The 24,601-nt window shown below is 27.1% G+C and overlaps 2 protein-coding genes across 12 annotated transcripts in view; one reads left to right on the forward strand and one right to left on the reverse strand.

The window, feature by feature from the left end:
• Positions 1–24,601, forward strand: part of MCU (mitochondrial calcium uniporter) — a 516,099-nt gene that overhangs the window by 315,543 nt on the left and 175,955 nt on the right. Inside the window, exon 1 of one of the 10 annotated variants that reach the window (XM_067053488.1) lies at positions 10,562–10,677. The exons of the other annotated variants lie outside the window; for them this stretch is intronic. Within the exon in view, the coding sequence (XP_066909589.1) occupies positions 10,584–10,677 (94 nt within the window). The 5' untranslated portion in view covers positions 10,562–10,583. Of the gene's footprint in view, positions 1–10,561; positions 10,678–24,601 lie in introns of those variants that run through there. 10 annotated transcript variants of the gene reach the window in all.
• The window catches only part of LOC106678935 (myb-like protein X), a 200,923-nt gene that overhangs the window by 97,188 nt on the left and 79,134 nt on the right, over positions 1–24,601 (reverse strand). Inside the window, exon 1 of one of the 2 annotated variants that reach the window (XM_014417800.2) lies at positions 8,743–8,872. The exons of the other annotated variant lie outside the window; for it this stretch is intronic. The gene's annotated coding sequence lies outside the window, so the exon portion shown is untranslated. Of the gene's footprint in view, positions 1–8,742; positions 8,873–24,601 lie in introns of those variants that run through there. 2 annotated transcript variants of the gene reach the window in all.

The raw sequence follows: 24,601 nt of genomic DNA on the forward strand, positions 1-24,601 counted from the left end.
TCGATCTATGTAATACAAGGCTTTTAAATGAAAACTCTAGAACGAACCATAGAATATTTACTTCCACTTACCTTTATAACTGTGAAATAAATATATAGTCAGAGGAAGTATTGGGATGGTTTTAAATTTCAATTATAAGTTGTTGTTTTTTTTATTTATTGTTATTTACAACTGTATAAAATTATATACAACATGTAAAGTTGCTACTGGATATAAAATAACATGATACAAACATGTGGAGAATTTACCCATTGATAGAATTCCAATTAAGTCTAAGTTGACGAAATACATGTTTTATGATTCATTGAGTCCAGTTATTAATTATTATATGGATATAGATAAAATAGTCTGTTTGGAAGTGACAGCCTTGCTTCAAAAACGAAAATTATTTACAGTATATGTTTGGGATGTTACAACTTTTAAACTAAAATTTACTGACCGAAGGATCTTCTCCATATCAAAGGTTTTATAATTGTTTTCACGAAAATGGCTTAAAGGGTTTTAATAATATTTGTTATAAATGTACAATTAAAAATTATTTTAATATTGTTTGGTCTGATCCTCGTTGAAATTGAGTGACAGGGTTCAAACACAGAATTTTATAAATGTCTGTATGTAACGTACTTTTAGCTCTATGGATTGGAATTAGCAATAATATTTTTTTGTTTATTTAAGCAATCATTTATCTCTCATTGAAAGAAAATTAAATAAAATGAAAAGTGTTTTCCCAGATTGAAAAGATATAATCGGGAATAGATGTGTAATAATGACTATGTTGAAAAGTCAACAAATTCAAATATAAATATGTATGATAAAAGCACAAGCATAAGTATAAAGCCGTAAAAGAAAATCGAGAATAAGGAAAAACGTATTAATAGAGTAAATATATAAATAATTTTCCTGTTTGTTGCTAAATTAAAATACGTTTTTACTTTCACTAATCTGAATTTTATCATTATTTTAATATTTAATATTTAATAATGTGCTCATAGCTCAATTTTTTGATGTAATTGTTGTTTGCTAAACACGATGTTCCAGAAAAGTTTTTTGTTGATATGCTATTATCAACAAATAATTCAACATTTTAACAATCAACTCAGGCTGTGCAGGAACTTTGTCAAAACACTTACCGACGATTGGTTATATTTGTATAGATAAGTAGCTCCTTTTAAGGGGAGGAAGGAAGTTCAAGCAAATATCGATGGGGGTCTTTATAAGGTGGAAGCTCTATTATATTAGGGGTTTTGCCCTTCAGTTTATGATTTTCAAGGTTTACCTAACAAATCGCTTAACATTTGGTTTTATTTATTTAGATTTCTATTTTTTTTTTTTTTTTTGTAATCGATTGGAATATTACATTTTGAAAAAGTATTTTTTTTTTTAGTAATGTTGACTTTTTATTGGTCTCATTAAGAATGTTTCATGCCGAACTAACCTTTTAAAAACTGTATGAACAGTTACTGGCCGGAAAATTCACTATGAAGTTAAAGGCATTGAATGATATGTAATGTGGTGTAGATAGTTTATCGTAGATTAATAATTGGAAACGATGGGAGGGGGGAGAGGTTAAGTCAGCAATAAAACAGAAGAAGCAATAAAATTATTTATACGTGCCGACGTTTCGACCTGAGTTTAAGGTCTTCATCAGGGAGCCTTCGGCAGAGATCGTGTCGACACGAATAAATAATTTTTAGTTTATTTGTGTTTTTTTTTTTTTTTTTGTTACCTTCACCCCACAACCATCTTCTCCACTGAATGATATGTACTACTGTAGAGTTTGTTTCAGGAGGGAACCTCAGTAAATAAGGTTAAATTAGTAGTCTAAGTGTAGTTCAGTTCTAACAACTTCACTTTAATATTTGATTTCGTAGTTGATATAAGATTTTTTTTTTAAAGTTTTGAAAAAAAAACCTTGTGTTTTCAATAAAAATTTTAATGTTTTATTCTAATATTTTTTAAAAACTTATTTTCTTAATCGTCGATATCTACGAATGATAGCACCATTATAGAAGCTACCAAAATGTCTTTTTTCTCGGGGATAATAACAGCTAGAGCAAAGTAAATAGGTGAAAATGAATAATGTCCGGATATAGTTGGCAGAATATCGCGCAATAAATTTTTATGATACTGTGTATACCCAGGTTCCTGAATCTCGTCTGATTTTAAAGAGATATTGAGTTTGGGAAGTCAAGAAATTAGATGTATAATTTTATTTTTAACTTATACTTAGGTGTTTTTTGTTTTACTTTAAAAAAAATTCTAAAGTGGGTTCTACTAAAGGGTTAGTACTGAAAACACACTGTTATTTGTTAGAAGTAGTTTTTATTGTCTGTCCTATTATTTTACTCTTTGTTTATTTTTCTATCATTATTTTTTTTATAAGGTTAAGGTTGTTATATCAATGCTGTTATTGGATAATAAAGTGGAATCACTTACTAAAACAATTTCTCACTTAGTTATCTCCTTCGTTTGAAGTTATACACTCATTAGTTATTATTTAAATTATATCAATTGGCTAAAAGGGTAATGGATTTACGTAGAGAGGTTTGAATTGTAACTGTTATCTGAAAGCTGCTAAGATAATATCAGAGATCGAATTAGACGTGATTACTAGAGATTACATGTGGTAATTGTTTTAGTATTTTTCCACGTCAATTTTCTAATTACCATGTCATTGATACAGAAAATAATATTTTTATGGGAAAAACACGTGGTATTCTTGGATATCCTTTTAAAAATGAAATCTCGATAACGGATTGAGATAAAGTGAGATTGGTGGCACTGAACAATATTGGTTTTGGTAATTTAAACCTTTCCTAATTACTGACATTTTTTCCTGAATTCTCTGTAGAAAGACTAGTTTAAATTTATGTTTTATTTAGTAATTTAGTTTAGTTTTGTCTTTAGATATATTTAATCTCGATTTAATTAACTTGTCATTGGGTCTTTAATAGTTTAATGTTGTTTCATATCTTAGATTAATTTGATTAGTTTATTACGTACCTGTAACAGTTGGTTTTCATAATAACACTAATAGAGTTTGAGATATTTTTTACTTCCAGTACTTATTTACAACACCCTTTTGTTTTAAATAGCCGAGTCAAAGTACAATGTTCATGCTAACCTAGACTCTATTGCAAAATTTTCTTTTGCCTTTAAACTATAAACGACTTTCATATTTATTAGTAAGGTACCACTGTCAGAGTATGATAGATGTATGTAATATTATAGTTGATTGAAGTAGTTTTTTTTTAATTTTGTATTTGTTCAATAGATAAACATTTTTAACACTTTATGTATTTTAGTTAATGCTTATGAGACCTTCCCCGCGGAAGCACGATTTTTGCTCCCCCTACTCTTCCCTGACAGCGGTCTGAATAAAACAGAATGCAATCAATATTGTATTAGGAGAAACTATTCAGAAATAGCTAAGGAGGGACAACCTTATTTTTAGCGAGCAGATTAATCACCAACGATTTTGAGTTTGACCTAAAATTCATGTTAGTAACGATTTGGTGCTAACTTTTAAGTTATTGATCTTGATTAAATTTATTGCTACCAAACAGAATATTGCGTGCGCCGAAATTTTACCAGCTCCATGAAAGTATGTTAACAAGACTTCGCATTGACCCAGAAATACCAGTGCAAGTTCATACACTGTTAGCAGAAACTTTCACGTGAAACCGCCTGACCACAACATCAACCCTCTTGTGTACATGACCACAACACACCTGTCCGCGTCCCTTTGACAAGGCACTGAAAACGGTGTGGTACTTTCAACTCTTAGGATAGTCCCATTTTCTGGGGGACACGAGTTATTTCTTTATCCAGTGTTAATATAATTTGTATAAACACTTTATTATTAATTTATTGTCATGATTTATTTTTTTGTATTTTCGTCTTTAGTGTTTACCAACCTTTAAAGTATTAATGTATTTTACTGATTCTTAGTTATTTTTTTTTTCGCTTTCGATTTAAACTAAATTTAACATTTGACATAGGTGTTTTTTTTCTATTTATTAACTCTAAACAATATCCTTATTATAAATAAATCCTCCACGTCAAGAAACGCGCAATGTATTAGGAAATAGGACTTCCATGGTCTGTTGCCCATTTAATAATAAAATTATAATAAACAATATCCCAGCTTTGAACTTCAAATGGAAGTAATCATCAATATTAAAAAAAAAATTCAGCTATTTTACATCAGTTATTTTTGTAATATTTCTGTTTATTAATTTCTTTAGAAAAATCACGGCCTTATCAAAAGTTAACTAAATTGTGGACACTTCCTGATGAAAAAACATTAAAATTAATGGAAACTTCAGTTTAAAATTTATTTTAACAATTTACAAACTTAAATTAAAAACAAATTCCAATTGATTTCAAGAATTTTCAATGTAATAAAAGATTTCTCATCATGAATCGGTTGTATAAACAAAAAGATATAAAATACATCAACCATGATTTAATAAAGTGCATTATAGTTATATATAATTGCAGGAATTATTTTTACTATATTTTTAGTTTATAAAAGAAAACTAAAACAGGATAATTACTTATTTATTTCGGTTCGTAATTAAATTTATATGAGAGGCTTATGTAACTTTTAATCTTGTTTGAATGGAGTAGTTTCAGAGATCGTGGGGGTTGTTATCTAAATGGTTCCACATCATATTACATTTATAAAATTTCATCCTTTATTTTTTCTTTTGTGTGCTAAAATGCATTTTCATTCACAAACCTATAATAAACTCTTAGTAACTAATAATATAAACTCTTTCCATTTGAACCAAAGTTGGGGACTTTTCTAAAAATGGCCCATTATTATCACTATTATATCGAGTACATTATGTCATCAGTGTCATCTATATGATATAAATTAAAATTCAATTTACAATTACTTGTTTCTCCATAAGTAATCAATAGTCGTAAATTGATATATTTATTTGACAAACCTAAAGTTTATACTGTTACAAAATTCGTTGCATTATCGAGCATCTAATTTTTATAAATAATTCATTTACCTTGGCTCTTACTCTTTCCCTTTTATTGTTATTTATTTCTCACGTCAGTTGAAATAGTCATGAACTTAAAACCATTTTTTTTTTATTTAGTTTTAAATATACTTATTGCCCTTGAAAATTATTCATGTATAGATGAGAAGGTCAAGTATAGCATCACCATTACGGTGTGAATCACTTATTCAATTCAGCAAGGTCTCCGGTCTAAAACAAGTTGCTTGCGTGAAAACTTACTACTTTTAAGGAAGGAACAGTCCATATTATTTTACAGTTGGTCGTCTGTGTCCTTTTATACTAATTGAAAAATAAATTATATGACAACTGAAATTGTGATATTATTTATAAGAGGAAAAGATGGTCGGGGAGTGCGGTAAGTAGAAAAAATACAAATAAACAAAAGAATTATTTATTTGTGCCAACGTTTCGACCTAATTTTCAGGTCTTTGTCAGGGCTATAAAACAAAAAGACAACAACTATCATTCAGAGAGAAGATAAATACAAAATAAATAAATAAATAAAAATAAAATAAATAATATACTAACAAATTTGGAAATATAAATAACAATGAAATGAAAATATAAACTAGTTGATTAATAACTATGGATAAAGACAGTAGTAGATTGATAACATTATTTATATCCATATAAATATGAGTAATAAATAAATGATACAGTGGGTAAGAATGTTATATAGGCAAGTAACAGTAAAACCTTTTTAGTTATATAGATGAGAATAAAGAATTTTTTAAATTAATAATGGAGTGTATGTAAATACAATGTTGTAAAAAGAAAGAACAAGGTATTATAGTTATTATTCAACTAGTTTATATTTTCTTTTCGTTGTTATTTATATTTCAAAATTTGTTAGTCTATTATTTATTTTATTTTTCTTATCTCTGAATGTTGGTTGTTGTCTTTTTGATACTATTAATAATATAAAACTCATATTATTTTATAAAACTGACTTACTCAAATTTTCAGCAATTTCCTTTTGTTTTATTTAGGTAATTACGATTAAGTTGTGTCAAAAACTTTTTGTAAGTGATATTACGTACAGATCTTATTAATTTGACTTAAGTGACTGTAATAATCGCAATGAAGTAAGATCGTAAGTAAAATATGTTTTTTTTTTTCTTTTACCATATAAAGTTAGAAATTAAAGGAGGAGATTATGGATGTTTACGAACTATTTTTGGTGACTAAATGTAGTGAGAAAAGTATGAAATTAAAAAAAAAATAACAATAAAATGAAGACACAATTTTTAAATATGATAATCACTTAAGCATTTATATATATTTCCTTATCACAAAAATTGATTCTTGTAAAAATCTTGTCAATTGTTATATATGATTACTGATGCTGTGAATGTTGTTTTTTGGGATCAAATTCAAATATGAATAATCTTCACTATTTAACTTTGATCTAAGTGTATAAGATTTTATTATTTATTGTCAAGGAGAAAATCCATAATATTTCTAACTTCCTTTTGAACGACGTTTCATACAATATGTTCATCTAACAATGATTATATTATAAATAGTTAAATTTTATTAATTTTTACGTGTACTGTTATATTTTAATTATTGGCAATTTTATTAACATATTGATTGTTGATAATAATCTTTACATAATAGAAAATAAATAAATAATAAAATAAAAAAGATTTGGTATAATTAGTCATCGGTTTTGGTTACTACTTTCGAATATATTAGTATTCAAGCAGCTGTGTTTTAAACATGTTAATGGTTTAGGAAGGATACACGGATGGGTTGGTTTACTACCACCGCGGTTTATGAGGGTTGGTAATATTGGATAGAGAATGTCCAAATGAATTTATAGAATTGACAACTTTTACTTGTATTTTTACGTTCAATTTTATTAAATTTAAAATGATTTACTATTGCAATAAATGGGGTTATTTCTTTACCAGCCGTGAAGTTTATAATTCGTTGCTTAATTAACTATACTTATAAATTCTTCATGGTTTCTACAAATTTATTATTAATATGAAGGAAATAATTATTAAAGGTGGAAATTACTGACCTGATTTGTTTTAATATATTTTTATTATATTAGAACTTTTTTTTTGATAACTTATTTTCGTTCAACATTTCAACCAAGCTAGGCATGGCTGATACTATACTGCAAGTATAGTGAAAAGTATTGTTCTGACGAATAGTTATTGATGTTAATTGTCTTCCAAAGATAAGCTATTGTGCTCTGTCGAGTCTCTAAATCAAGATCTCCAAAAAAATCGAGATCCTTAAAATATAGATAGGATCTTTGACATTCTATAAGTAGTAAAAGTGACAATGATTTAACAATGGATCAAAGGAATGATTGATTTTTAGATTTAAAATGGTTGTTTAAATGAATTTCTTAACTAGACTTGTTTACTGTACACTCTTCACAGACAGTAAATATAATTATATTATATTATTAGACCCGTAAGTATAATTTAGAATCGAACAGAAAATTGTTTCTTCTTTGCCACTTCTTTTCACACTACATGTATCTTGTGAAACCAAATATATTCTAATTATGCATATGGTTACTATTGGTATTAGATGATCATAGCTGCTTATCGGGACATGATAACCAACTCTCACTCTTATGTAAAATATAATGTATTCTTGTTTTCCTTATTGATTCCTTTAACTATCATATGTGGCCTAATTAAATTTTTTCATGTAAATATATATATTAATGTTGTGAACTATTTACTAAATTAATTCATACTGTATCTGTTGTATGTTATGTGTCTTATCTATTTTTTATTTTAAATTGTAAAGTTATTTACGAAGAAAAACATAAAATTTACAAACTCGCAAAACTATTATCACTAAGCTGCTTATCAAAGCTTCAAGTCGCGTCCTTGAAATTGAAAATAATTTGTATTTTAAGTACTTAATAACACCTTAAACTGTCTCCTCCTATTTAGCATTTCTAAAGCATTATGTTTAATTTCATTTATTGCCTTTATATTATCGCTGTCAATATATATTGATTTAATACGTCTTTTTTTCTTAGATTCTAGATTTCTTTTAGTCTAATATTTCATTACATTCTTCAAAAGTCCTGCTTATTATATGTGTTATTTATGTATAATTCTTTCGAATAAAAGAAACAGTCTATGTATGCATATATAATATATTTTGTATATTTTCTGCGTTGAGATCGTGATGAGAAAAGCATATTTATAGAATAGAAATTATCAATTTTTATACTATAAAATAAATAATTATATGATCTGATTTTTCTAATTTTGAGCTCATTAAAATTTATATCCATGTATGTAAATAGACTTGATCTATCATATCAATGGCTTACATCAGAGTAGTGTAAATGGAAACGAACTTTACAAGAAATACAATTAAAGGTTCTCTTTTTTTAGGAATTTTAATTGGAAGGGTGTAATTATTCTAAAAGAGAGAACCATCAAACTTATTTTTGTAAAGTTAGTTTCCATGTACTTAGCTCTACTGTGAAGTAAGCTATCATTATTTTTTTTTGTAATTACTATTCAATGATCTTGTTTCCACGGTTTAGTTCTTAAAAACGTAAAAATAAAATTGATGGAAAAAATTCTATATTTTTTGCCAATATTTATTTATTTAACTATACACAAATAAATCACCAAAAAAATCTCAAAAAATATATATAGTTAAATATTATTAAATTTTAAAGGAAGAATCAGTTTTTTTTAAAAATACTTACCGGTTATTAAATGATGCGCAGCTTAATGATGCGCAGGCGCCGTAGTGATGATGATGATGATGCTCGATCACGACACTACACTACACTGACACTATCTGAACAGGAACGGTCTCCGGCTGGTGCCCCCTCCTAGTCGCACTTGAGTAACACCGTACCCTTGGTGATCCCCAAATGGGCTTCTATATGTCAGTAGGTTTTATCCCCAAACTCGTATTATTAAAAAATAAATACAATAGAAAATATATAAGCATCAGTCCAGTAAATGTTTTTCTCTGAGAATAAATTATTGTTATAAGTATTAAAATTTTGTTAGTGATCAATGGTTTGTTATAGTAAATTACTTATACAAGTAGATACTGAGGATTCCTGAATAAAAAGACTGACCAATATTTTACAAAAGATATATTTGTTTATTTATTTAATACCAGATCGGCCTGGGCCCTGTTTCATAATAAAGTACAAACTAATACTATTAGTCTTGTCGCTTTAACTTAATTCAATTACACTGGCTTGTACAATAGTAACTTGTACTTTAGTACTTTTTAACTCCTGTAATATCACTAATAGTTCTCCCTATTATGAAAAAAATAAGTATTAGTATAATTAACATGTTGTTCCTGTACTTGTACTTTGAACTAATACTAGTAGCTTTCATTATGAAACAGGGCCCAGGTGGGCCTTACATGGTTAATGTAACAGGTTCAGTTTTTTTTTAACAATTGATTATTGGGGGACATAGTCTCATACAATAATATGTACAATGCTATAAATAAAACCAAAAATTTAAGATAAAATAAATAGATTAAAATAATGATTCTTAATAAAAGATAAAAGAAACGTTAATAACAAAAACGATGCCATTTATGGATTTAACAGAATACCTTTTATACAAGGTGTAATAAGGTATAATTTTCGAAATAAGATAAACGTTTTAGCTTTAAAGCCATCATCAAGAAATCCGATTTCTGATTTATCTTATTTAATTATGCTGAATCTATTTTTCTTTATGCCTAATAATGGATATTTGCCCAAATATTGTTATTTTATAGAAAAAATTAAAACTTTTGAAACTATTTCTGAAAAGTAGTAACACTTCTGTTATAAGAATTCCATATATATATATTTTTTTTTTTGAGGAACTAAATTTCTTATTTGTTTGCTGCTTCGAATATCGTCTTTAATTTATATGACTATGTAAAATCTCATAAAAAATATTAGTGAAGAAAAAATATATTTTTTTATACATTTTTGTGTGATTCTGGTTAATTCAATTTTTAAATATGCGAAGAATAGTGTATAAAACTATATTCTGATAAATAACAATTACATAGTTGTTAACTGGGTCATAGATCAAAAGGATTTTTTTTTAAGGGCAATAAATATTTATTTAAGTTGTTATTAATAAATATAACTACTTCTATAAGTTTTATATTCATTTAAATTAGTAATATTTTCTTTTTATCATGTTTATTGTTTGCTCTTATGATTAGTTGTTCTCGTTGGATTCTCTTTTGAAAATCGTTATTGAGTTTGTGAGTTATGAAGGGAGTGAATGATTCAGTCGAATAATTGCGTCGTAATGTTTCCTACTTCACACGGGCAATCAGCACTTCGAAGGTTATTTCTAGTTTAGTTGCAGGATATTCAGAACCTAGCGTTACTTTCGGTGAATCCCAGAATGCTTTTTCTTAAATTTAGATTACTTCTTTTAACGACTCGTTTTTTTATTTGGTTCTAGTGTTATCAGTATGTTTTAAACTATTAACCTTACCTCATTTTATGCTAATAATTTGTTTCCATAGTTAAGTTAAAGTTTTAATTATTTTGAGGGTTGATAATGTATGAAAATGAAAACGTTCTCACCAATAATCCTTGGTCGTCCAAATACAATTTTAGCATCAGTCCGTTGTTTGGGAACTCGTCTTGCGGTTCAAGGTAAGCTGATTATGTACATTTCCATTTAACTCAAGTATGTTAGTCCAGAGGTTTAATTTTGTAATTTTTATTCTTATAAGTGAGATATATTTATATCACCAAATTCAATGGAGTAAAGATTTAGAAAATATACAATATTTTAATTTCCTTCTCAGTTTTTTAATATATTTTTGTAGCTAGATATTAAAAATTCCTATGTTGTCTATTCTTTAAAAAAAATCAGATGAAAATTTGACTGTAGTTAGTTATTTGATTTTTATTTCTGTTGTCAACTTTTTTTTTTATGTATGCTTGATTCTACTCTAGGCCAATCTAAAATTTCGGAAAGACACAATTTGTGTGGCAAATTTGGCAAAGAAAGTGATGGGACAAAAGTTAATTTTAATTTTCAGTTTGTTTTCCTTCCTTTGTCTTATAGAGATGTTCAATCTACCTATTCCTAAATCATATTTTTGTTACTATTTATGTTTACGAATATTATATGTTAGCTAACGATTAATTAATCTCTATATGACATAAGCTCAAGAATACATTACTTTAGCATAAAGTAAAAATTTATAAAAATTCAACTGAAAATGAGGCGCCAAAGAGGATTAACAAAATCATTGATGGATATTATTAAATCCAAACTCCTTTTCTTTTTTACATAGATTAAGGATAATTAAAAGTTAATTATCCTTAATCTATGTAAAAATGAAAAAAGCAAAAATATATTTTTCTTTTTTACATAGATTAATGATTATAAGGATTTAATTAATCCTATGTAACTCATCATGGCTTTGGTGGTATATTAGCTTGTTTATATCATTATATGTTATCCTAAGTTTTTTTTCTATTTTAAGACACCATATCTTTTTTAATAATTTGTAAATACTAATGATTGTTCCGTCACTTTCAACACTAGCTTCATTGCTAACGTCGAAAAATAAACATTATTGCCGTTCACCATTTTATTATAAAATAGGCACTGATTTGAGGTTTCATTCGCCCATATCTCGACCATTTATGAAGATGGGGGAATATAAAGTATTTTGTATACATTATTCCAAAGCTTAAATAATTGCTGTTTTTTTTTTAAATAGCACATCTGACAAAAAAATTGATTTTTGATTTTGTTTAGAATTAGACATATTCCAAAGATAGTACTGTGGACTGCTGTTAATTTCTTTACTGAGCTCGTCCTACAGACTTTTTAAAAGTTTTTCAAGTTGTTACAATTTTTTTTTAATTTATTTTATTGAAGAGAATTAATAAAATCTTCCACAATTTAAGGGTATTAAGTATTCAAATAGTCATTTATACAATATATACAGAAGCAAAAGAGAAAACAAAAACAAAAATACAGAAAAAATTTAAATAAGAACAACAATACTCACTGAATAAAAAGAGAAAAAAATAAATTAAAAATAAGAATGATAAATAAATGATTAAACTACCTTTCTTTGTATAAATAAAAATGTGAATCTATATCAAAAGTATAATAAAAGTAATCACATAATAAAATAATAATAAATAAATAAATAAGACAAAAAAAAAATTAAATTTAAGTAAGTTAAAAATATTTAAGTCACTGAATAAAAAATTACGAATTTAATTAAATTAAAAAATATATTAAAAATAATAATGATATAGAAATTTATAAATAAATGATAATACTTCTTGATTCGTATAAATAAAAATATGAATCTATATCAAAAGTATAAGAATATAAAGGAATCACATAATAAAAATAAATTAACTCATGTACAAGACAAAGAAAATTAAATTTAAGTAATTAGTATACAATATTTACATTCTGCAAGGGGAATCCAAGTCATGCCTTGCCTCCCCCGTGCGGAAGGCAAGACAAGGCTCCAAGTGTCCAAGAGATCCCAGCGCTTCTCTCCGAGCCGTGTCACTGGCTGTTGCAAATTAACTCCAGTTTATTTACGGTTCAATGTATTGAATACCTCAAGAACAAAATTAACAACTTGTTTGTCAGATGTGCCACTATTTACTATAAAATACTATAAAAGTAAATACTTCCTTAGAAATTCGGATGTTTAACACAAGTTATCATCATTAATTATAGTTATCCTAACCACAAAGTATGTGACTTTAATATAATAATAATAATAATAATTTAATTTAACAAAATCAATACAGATATATTGGTTGTAATAAAAAAATAAAATAAAACATTACATTTTTTTAGGCAATTTTATGCAATGGAAATATTCGAAATTCCTTTTCTTTTCTTTTGTGGGAAGGGGTCCTTAATTATAATCCATTCCATGCATTAAAAATGCCTTCTGACTGAAATATTTTATTAAAAATACATTAAATTTATTTTCAAAATAAAATAATTTGTATCCAAATTAAGTTTCAAAACGCTCTTTATTGTTTCTTTAAATGTCCAACGTTTATTATAGATTAAATAAACACTGTTATCATTCTCTTATACAATATTATGTCTTAAAACATAAAAAGTTTTTAAATTTAATGGAAAAGTGGCAAAAAAGAGTGATTTGACTTAAATCAATGACCTGGGCAGAATAGCCTGCAAAATGTTTTTAAATTGTTGAATGTGAGGTGTAAATTTAAATTTATGAGATACGTTGGACCTTTAAAGAAATAATAAAAAATGTTTTGAGACTTAACCTGAATGAAATTTTTCCTTTAATTATAAATTATATTTCTATAAATTTATCATATATTAATAAAAAATAAAGAATATAAATATATATTTACTCAAATGAACATAAAATATACATATGACAAAAACATACAGACGTAACCTACTTCGTCAATAAGTTCATGAATGATTATTTATTGAATAAAAGTAGATTAGTCAGTTTTAAATTTGAAAATATTGTGTAGTTTTATTTATTTGCTTCATGAATCTTTAAAATCATGCGCCAATATATTAAACTGAAAATGGCAATAACTTATTATATTCTTAAAAGGTATATAAACGCCCTGACAATGTGAACTATTGAAATTTCATTATTAGTTAAAATTTCCATCAAGATGAGTAATTTGCAGTTTATGGTGGGGAAACAAATAGGTTTGACGTAACCCGCTGCAGACAAATGATTGCTTTCCACACGAAAAAAATTATTTGCGGCCTTGAATTTATTTGAAGAACAATAACATCATTTTAATATCAAGTAAACAATATTCATGTTTGCACGTGTTTGTTTAACGATGGCTTACATAAATATTTGCCATCACGATCCATGTTTTATCCTTCTAAATTATTGTTGTGACTTCGTTAAAAAACTGTTGTGATTTGTTCCTTTGGCGTGCGAGTGAACGAATTATAATTTTAACGTATGCGAATGTTAGTACTCGACTACCGATATGCATCCTTAATTTTGACCGTGAAAAGTTCAAGATAATTGTTTGCTCGAAGTTATTTACTTATTTAAATTTATGAGCCAAATATGACGAAAACATTCAAGTGTTCGTTGATTATCAGGCCGTGAAACTATAAGCATTTAAGTATGTTATTGCAGCTAGTATATATTATTATGAAAATACAACTAATTAGCATTTGAAAAAATTCAAGTCACTTAATCAATGAGAACAACGAATATCTGAAAATGCTTTCACCGAATATGATGCACTACACTCTGGAATAACATATCGAATAAAAAATTTGAATAACATCTAATTTGCCATTAATTATTTCAGTATATTGAATTGAAAGGCAATTCATTGAAGACAGTAACTCTAACTAAAAAATTGCCTAAATAGAGCCTACATCTTTATTGCTGCACATCTTTAAATTCATTATACTAAAATAACGAATGGCAAATTAGTAGTTATTTCAGTATAATGAATTTAAAGGTTTCCAACAAAAAGACGTAGTCACTTTTTTTTGGCCATTTTTTAGCTATGTCTTTAAAAAACATTGCTCTGACTAATGGCCTAAAAAGTGAATAGCTCCTCTCTCATTTAATATTTTTTGTTATAAACACTTCCACTTGAGTTAATGTTACAAAAAAGAATAGTTCCTTATTGATCTGATAAGAATAGAACGAAGTATCTACGAGGAGTAGACAAAAAAAAAACAGGTATCCAACAGTAGGTAACGTTAAACTTTGTCAAATTTTACATTCTCAGTTTTGTAAAAGCCCTCAAAGTATTTTTTAAGGAAGTAGACGTAAAGGCATGTACATGGTAACTAAGTACAAAGTTTATCTCTACCATTAAAAAAATATTGAAGTGACCTCCGCTAAAGACCAACGCGTTCGTACGTTGGGTTTAGTGTTAGGGCCTCAATACTTTTGTTTAATTAGATATTCGTTTATATATAAAAAACTAAGTTTTTGGGGAACAATTTATTCTGGAAAAAATGAAATATATTAAATTTCATACCTGCGTATTTTTTTTTTTCCCAAGCCATGTAGATTTTCGAGAATGGCGGGAGGGTGGGGAGGAAAAACATTAATGCAGCCAACGTACACACCTATAACTAACATTAAAAAATAAAACAGTAGTATTAAACAAGTTTATTTGTTAATTATGTTTGAACAAAAATCGAATTTGGTGTTAATAATTTATCTTACTTTTGCCAAGCTTTTCGTGCACTTATTAGTTTGTTAGGAAAAAAAGTCAAGAAGAATTGATTTGTGAAAACAAAAATCGAATTTGGTATTTATAATTTATCACACCACCTTTATTTTTATCATAATATTTTCCTAATAATAATGTACGTTTATTGTTATATAGTAAAGATTTATTAATTTAAATTGTTATAATAATTCATCATCAACAATTTATCTCGTGTTATAAATTATATGTGTGTGAAAATGATTGAAATTTCGTCAATCGTTATCGCCATTAGATTCTTATATGAATATTAAGCCTTAATATTATAATATTTTTCGAGTATATCTGACTAAATACTTCATTATTTATTCTATTATGTTTTATGAATTACAATATGGTAACATTGTTTGATATAGGTATAATGTTTCCTGTTGATTGATTTAAAATAACTAGTCAATATTGATTGCACTGATTAAATAAAACAAAAAAAACAATCAGTAAAACAATGAAAAACCCTGCTCGGTTGACAATACATGTGTATGTAATGCCATACTGTAGTTTTATTGCAGAATAATGGGTTTTAGCAGTTTGAAAACATAGCATTTCTTCTTCTTATTTTCAGTGAAAACCACAAGTGTAAAACATCGCCATTTTTTATTCCCCCTACCTGTACTTGTCAGACTCATTAGTTTAGACTAAATAGTTTTCATTAAAGTAATACAAAATTGGGGTGAAATAACTGACTTTTTTTCTCCCCGGCTCTTGTGTTAATATGAGTAGAAAATAAAGCCAACATTTTGGAATTTTTTTTGCTATTCACTTGCAACTAGATAACTAAACGTTTTCTGGAGATTAACATCATATACAAAATTCTCTGGAAAATACGTGTTACGTTAGTCTTCGGCTCATATGCGACGATGTTAAAGCGTGATATAATAATGGTTTCGATATTGAAGTTTCCCAAATATCACGATTTTTTTTTCTCAATGCTTCTATGTATTTTTTGGATTAAAATACAGAATTTCAGATTTGCCACCCGTCTATCACTACAAAAAAAAATATAAATTTTTTCCCGGTTTAACCAGAAAATTGGGCATTTCTCTAAGATTAACATTCTATGTAGAATTCAAGCAGATATAAATTTAAAAAAAATAGAAATCATGCAAATTTAATCTTTGCCTAACCTAGAGTGAGTGTTCTTAACAAAAGTCACCCTTCTGTGGGATGTGAAATTCGCAAAACAATGTTTCAGAAACATACTGTTTTACAAATTTCAAGTCTGCCTAGTCTAAATCTTATTAAATTTGTTATTATTTATTTATTATTAATTAAATAATAATACGTATTTAGGTGTGGTCAAACCAGCTCAATTAAAATATATTCATTGGAAATTTTATCTGCTTCAATTTCATGTTGAATGTCATTAAGCATGAGTTTTATAGTTATTACGGAATAACTTATAAAACTGTTGAGAATGATGCCTCTATGTTGTTTTTTTTTAAACCACCTTTTATATGTGAAAGAACTTTAATTATTTTTTAAACATTGTCTATAGATTATATTTCTCTAATATAAATATAATATTCATATTTTATTTGTTGCAGGTAAGTGTTGTGGTTGATCATCTTTCGTGAGTGAGTACGAGAATAGTAATTTTTTTTTTCGGAAAATTAAAATACCAAAATCATAATTCCTTTCCTAAGTATTTTCTTGTGACGTATTATTTGTGCAATATCGTATGTTTACGCATAGAGATAAAATTTATATTTTTACTTATTTTAAATATATTAATTTTTTTAATTGTGGTTTATATGTTGATATTTAATATATTAATGTACAATTTTTTTAAGTTTCACAAGTGCACTTCAAAACGTATATATTTATATTCTTTAAAGCAAGCCATAACCCATGTTATTGCATTGTAACTTTGAACAGCGAAATAGCTATTTGTGCTTGAAATTTACTTAACGGAATTGGCTGGAAGGAGAATAGCAAACACAGAATTTCTCAGTCGATTCCACTCCTTTTTTTTTTTTTATTTATGCACAATCAAACTACTCCTTCAAAATGAATTTTAAATGTGTTTTATCATTATTGTATTTTAAGTATTAAATATGTCTGTTATAATATTTTGTTATGTCTATTGTTATGAAAAGAGAATGCTGAAATACGCATGATTCTATTTACAAAATCAATTTTTGTATTATAATTTAATTATAATATATTATAATTTATACTTCATAGGTTGAGTTTAAAACAAACTCAATATGTACTTTCATTATTTTTTTAGAAAAGATTTTTTTTTTTTTTTTTTTTTACGATCACACGAAATATTTTATTTTATATATTTTCAATAGCTCAAAAGTATTAAAGCATTGGTACTGCGATGTGGTTTCACATCACGTGATTATTTCACAAAACTAGAGGCAAATTTCTTTGTAACAGATTTTAATTAATTAATCTGAACTAGTAGATTATTGATCAAACAAGTTTTTTCTAAATGTGAAATTGGTCTTGTCCAGTAGAAGACTGCTAAATAAAAATTGCCTCTAATTAATGATGTTTTGGAAAAACAAAACTCAGTTACTTAGCTAAGTAGCCACTTGAAATCTCCCTTCACATAGTTTCAATGAAGCTAGTCTTCTAATTTGTAATAATAATTTTGTTTCTTTTAGTATAATGTAATCTAGGATTATCTAAGTTATATAATTTTTTAATCACCAAAAAAACGCAAAACCTAAATTTTTTATTCTGTGTTAAATCGAACCGCAGCCCATATAAAGATTTTATTACTCTTGAAGTTTATAATCTCTTGGTAAAATATTCCCCTCTGTATATACGGGACATCCTGGATTGTGTTTCGCGGTTACCATGCTGACAGCAGCGTAAATGTGAGTTTATTTGTTTGATGTTATACAGATTTCCTGATGTAAGATTTTATTATTATTAAAGACAACAAATAAGACACTTTAATAAATTATTATTTTATTTTTATGTTTTATATTAGCACATAATTGTTATTTATATATTACTATCTATTATAAGTGTTTTATTTTTCAAATCCTTTAAAAAAAAATTAAACAGTGCCTCAAAATTTATTCCATTCAATATGAATTAATTAATTGTTTATTATCATTTAATCTTATGATTCATTTCTAACAGTTTTATTTTTTAATTAATATTTATAATGGTTTTATCATTTCCAAAAATGGTTGTATAATTGGCGAAACGTGAAATCAATTATGGTAAAGAAAGAATTTCATAGTGACAATATTAATTATGTTAATTTAAGGTAATAAAAAATAATCTCTTGGTCTTTAATAAGAAATATTAGTCAATTAAAAGAATAAAATATTTTTTCTAAAAATATTTATTGTTTTTTTTTTTGTTTGATTTCTGATGTGCCAATCCTGATTAGTTTTATAACTTCGAAATAGTTAAATTTAATTGTACATGTTTTCTGATTTGAGTTATATTTTAATATTAGTGCTGTTCTTTTCATTTCGAATTTATGATGACTATACAAGGTTACTGCTATTTTCGCTGAAGGAGTATGTTTAATTTGAAAATATATCTTATCACATTATAAATGCTTATTAAGTAAAATAATTTCAAAACTTGATTAAATTTTAATGTAGGTTTAAATAAATATACTTATTTACAAACACATATAAAAATATATATTTTATTTATAATAACTTGGTTAAATATTCCCCTGTGTATATACGGAACATCCTGGATTGTGTATTGAATATGTTTTATATATATATTATGTGGCAATGCTCTTGTTTTATCTTAATATTAATATGCATATTAATATACATGGGTATTTATCTATACCATAATAATTTAAAAAGTATTTTTCTAAATATTTGTCTAAAAAATACTGTATTTACTTATTTATAGATAGGTGCTTTAGAGGGATGGGTAATAAACCCAACAGTTTAATTTGTAGTTATTTTTTATAATACAAGTTACCTGCAATATAATGACTAATATGATATATAAGTAATAAAATGACATTAAGCTAGTTAATGGGATAATGACCATCTGAAATTGTTAAGTTTTGTTTCTCTTTGATTTCAAGAAGTAAACAATTTTTCAAATGGAGTATAGATAGAGTAACTTATTCTTAAATGTGTTTTTTCTCCAAAATATAAAGCTCAAACAAAAATATAAAGATAAATCAAAAGGGATTGACTGGATAAGATTTAAAAAAAAAATTATTTTGTCAGTCAGCAACTATTTGATTAATTCAAAATGTTTGGTGTCAAGTTGCATGAAAGAATTTAAGAATCGATGAATCTAAATTGAGATTCTTCACTTCTTCATGAAACTCCCATTATAAACTACATAAAAGCCCTACCAAAAATAATAATAATACAATTAAAAAATTACTATCAATACAGTTTTTGTGAAAATTTATACCATTATTTTGATTTACTTAATTTCTATAAAAATTTTAAAACTGTTTATTAAAATGGCCATCGTTATCTCTGAATAAGTTTCTTATGACTTGCTACCTTGGCCTTACTTTAAAACTCTTGCCATAACTCGTTTAATGAAAGTTTTCTTATTTATTAGTGTAACGAATAGGAACGTAGATAAGAAGGGACGTTCAGAACTTAGTGTAGTATAATTCTTATCAAGACATTTAAAAATATAGATACATCAAATTTGAGTATCGAAGTTCATTTCATCATGAGTTCCCTCTCTCCTTTTCACACTGATCTCTTATTATGTCCTTAAATACTTTTTTGAAAAAGTCGATTGATAGTTAGTCGTCAAAAAAACAAGCTACTAAATAAATTAATATTTGAATAAAAACTGGCCATAGTGGTTATTTAACCATATGAAATTCTTGAAAATGAATAAATAAATATAAACAATTTATCTCCTATATAGTTTATTGAACTCGTTTCGTAAACCTCACGTATTTTTAACATTTGTTGGAACTTGAAACGCAGGTGGTTTTTGCAAGATGTGGTTGCGCTAAACCTGACATATCTGGGTCAGAGGTGCAGCTTGCCATTAACGCAACACTGGACCCAATGTTTCGCTAATAAAAAAACTCTTAAATATTTATAACTGTCAACTTGAACGGTATATTTGTCTGTACATTCGATATACTCGTGGCAGAGTCTTCCTGACGTACATTGGCTAAACCGAAGGCGAACCATTATTGGACCATTAAAACAGATTTTCAAGGATTATATAGTGTTGTGCAACTGTATATAATTTTATATCCTAGTGATAATCACGTTTAACTATATGGCTGTAATTCTCTTATTCATCTCTCAAGGAAATGTTTTAAAAAAATATGTGATGTTTAGAATATTTAAAATTATTTTATGATGCATTGATCTCTGAATGTTTAGTTATCGAACTTCGGTGGAATTAATGAAACCATATAAAATATATTTCTGTATAGGATGTTTTTAAATATTATTTTGTCATTTTTAAAGACAAATTTAAGAAGAATTTTTTTTTTCATACCCTCCTGTAATGATTTTAGTGGGTATTTGGTATGTACATATAGGAGGTATGCTATATGTATAGCTGGGTGTTAAGGATACCTTGGATTGCCTTTTGGAATAATTTAAGAAGCATAATAATTGAATTGTATTTGTAGATCACATTTATATTAAACTATATGGAAACATATTAATTGAATTGACCTAATAAAAACATCATATATATCTATTAATCTATCAAACCTAGTTACGATGTAAAGTTTGTTTAAGAGGAGGATAGAATAAGGTAACTGAGAAGGAAAAAAAATCGATATTCTGATAATTTACATGTTATAAAACAATTAATTGTTTTGTAGTCAAGGGATATAAAAAAAAAACGTTATAATATATTTGGGGGAGAGGCTTTTCGCTATTGAAACACTATCCTGCCTGATTCCCCCCAGAGGTGGGTTGTCTAAATTGAGGAAACAATTTTAGGAAAAATTTATTTTGTAACAAAGGAACGGAAACCTATAAATTAAATAAATAAAATAATAATAACGTTGGTAAATTGTTGGTATGTGTTGGTGAATGTGATCTATGATAGTTAAAGAAGAAAGAGACAGAAAAGTAAATAAAAAAAAAACATACCTGGTTATAAATGACTACAAGATTTAGTTTCTCTAATGAACATAAATTAACATATAAATTGAATTCCTGAATAGCAAAGAAATTATTTAGAACTTGGAGAAATAAAATATGAAAAACAAAAAATTATCAGCGAGTTTTTATGCAAATTGAAAAATAAAATATATTATTCCATATTTCGACGCATAAAATGAAAAAACTAAGTGACTTAAAAATGATCATTATTAAATCGATAGGATGAGTTTACATTGACAGAGGGAAAATACTACAATGTTTGAAAATAAAATGAAATTAGAGTCAATAGTTTATAAACTATAAAAATCCATGTGTTGTTAGTAACTATATTCCTATTCATCAGTTTACCTCGATCGGTCGATCAACATGGTGTGTAAGGGGTCGATATGCGCGTATTGATCCGTCATCGACTTCAGCCCTGGAGGTTGAAGATCGTTGAGGGCTTGAAATGTTGGGGAGTCCATGGACTACAAGAGGGCGAATAACCTGAGAGTTTTTGGTGAAACTTTCCACCGTTCATCTTCAAAAGACAAAGAGAAAATAATAAAGAGTAGTCCTGTCTTGATATTTTCACTCATAAGCGAAAGGTAGTCACTCACATTCACATTAGAAGTTCTATTAGACCCAGTTAAGATTATTTGATTACCTTTTTGAAATCATTTTTTTTTCTTTTAAGTCCCATGGATCTTTGATGTAGGTAACTATAATGGGTGAAATCCGTTGTTCTGCATTTCAAATGCATATTGAATGAGGAAATGGATACGTCTGGAAATTGGAAAATGGATTAAGTCTGATGTATGATAATAAGGCTCATCAGATTTCGTAATGTCTGTAGTCAGTAAATTAATAGTCCTCAGTCGAGTCTGAGTCTGTTCGTGTGTGTTGTTTACTTTTGTGGCCATCCTGCCTGTGTTAATGTTCTAAATAATGGGATCGTACTGGAGGCTATCAAAAAATTTGGTATGTTTCCTCGAAGTAAAGTCAGTTACAGTCATTTGTTCGAGGGTCGTATTTGGTCCATCTTTGAAGTGAAGTACGTCTCACGATACGTCTTAGTATATCACTCTGAAATTATTAGTTGAAATCATACTATTTTTTTTCCTGCCTCCTAATTAAATTTATTAAGTAAATACTATAAACACAGAGGAAATACAAACTGCATCGTTATATAAACTGAAATCATACTTTTTTTTGTGCCCTTCATTAAGTATAATAAAGTTATTAATACATTTATAATCCAGGAAATGGAATATGTGTATTCATTCGTCCCTTGGATTAATGCACAAGTTACATATTAGATATTATTTATATTACTACCTATTATATTATTATTATTATTAGATATATGTATATATAGTTCACCGTAAAGATTTAAATATAAGAAGATGGTCAGGGTTGAGGTCAAAAAAAGAAGAAATAGTTTAAAACTATTTTAATGTTCGACGTTTAGCCACATTTTGCAGGGCTTAATCAGGGCTAAAAAGATACAAAAAAAAAAAAAAAAAAGAAAAATGGGAATATTACAACAATACGATACAATAATGTAATTTAAGCTAGGATAAATATTATGTAAAAATAAAGTGATAAGATATTACATATAAATAAAAAGAAGGAAGACATAAAATAGTATCAGTATAAAATAAACTTGAATAAGCAATGATAAGAATAAAAAATAAGTAACAATGGCAAGAGTAATTTTTTTTAAAATACGTAAAATATACAGTTAAAAAAGTACAGGAGGTGTGCATAAAACAAAAACAATACGGGGGGGGGAAGAAGAAGAAATTAGAGATTAAATAAACGGCTTGAAAGAATAAATATAAATAAAAATAATAATAATGATATTAAATGATAATAAATGAGCAAAGAACAAATCAAGACCACCTACCTGTTCAAAGCGAACGGTTGAACAGAAGGCGACAATGAAGCGGAAGCGTGGAGGAGTGGGGAGAAGATAGCCAGCCGTTTAACGGCTATATTTCTGTTTCAAATACGTTATTTTATTTTTATTTATATTTATTCTTTCAAGACGTTTATTTAATCTCTACTTTCTTCTTCTTATTGTTGTAATATTCTCAGTTTTCTTTTTTTTTTTTGTATCTTTTTTGCCCTGATGAAGCCCTGTAAAGTGGGGCGAAACATCGGACATTAAAATAGTTTTAAACTATTTGTTTTGTTTTTTTACCGCAACCCTGACCATTTTCTTATATTTATTATTATTACATTATTTTATACGTATACTGAAATCATACGTATAAAATAGTATATTTAATAATATGTATATCTATTCATTTATATGACTATGGATTATACAATTTAAAAAAAAAAAATCAAATTATCCTTGAACTATTGACTCCCACCATTCTTTAGTTAGTTGCGTTTCTCTTAGAATTAAACAATGGTGAATTTAAAAATTCATTCCTTCTAAGAAAAACGGCTCTCAGTAGCACTTTATTTCTCGTTCCGGTTTCATATCTTCTGTTATAAAAAACCAATAGGCATGGAATCTATTGGCCAAGGTATGTGCCTTAACTTAATGTATTGGAATCAGAAATATAGAACCTTTTGTTTATATTTCATATCAGTTAAGTGTTATCAATCAATTTAATTTAAAGATCTAACTTTGAAAAGAAATTTTTTTAAATAATCGTTAAGTATCATTTTTCTTATTCTAGATGCTTTGGGCGTAAACTTTGGTCATTAATATTGTGTGCTGCTTATAGGTGCGTACTTCAGAGTTATATATTTTCGCTTAAGGCAAAATTACCATAATGGAATGTTGTCGGAGATATGTTTTCTTCGTGAAAAGGGTTTTCGGAAACCTGAGGTTTGATAAAACTGTTTGATATGGGTTGTTGCATGTGAAGGAGTGGAATGAATTGCATTGATCGGATTTGGTTGAAATAGGTCAACTGTTTTGCCTGAATTTCAATAGAAAATCGTCGTTTGCTTCTATTGTTTTCGGCAGGGTGCTAATAAATTGAAAGTTGTTCTTATAGCAGCGAGTGATGAGTCCTACCCGGGTCGAGAGGCAGAAGAAGAACTGTGGTGTGATGACACTGACAGCAGGCGTAACACTGACACCTTTCGAAATATAGTTACTTTACTCAGATTACTTTTCCTTAACCTTCAATTTTATTATAAAAATACACTATAACTTTTTTTTTTTTTTTTTTTTGAAATTGATAGATTTATTTATTGATAGATATTACAATCTGCCACACATTTGTGGGCAATAGGTAATATTGATAAATGATCTCATACATACTAAA

Source organism: Halyomorpha halys, unplaced genomic scaffold, assembly GCF_000696795.3.
Source record: "Halyomorpha halys isolate HHAL.00 unplaced genomic scaffold, Hhal_1.1 Scaffold169.1, whole genome shotgun sequence".
In the NCBI taxonomy this organism is placed as follows: domain Eukaryota; kingdom Metazoa; phylum Arthropoda; class Insecta; order Hemiptera; family Pentatomidae; genus Halyomorpha; species Halyomorpha halys.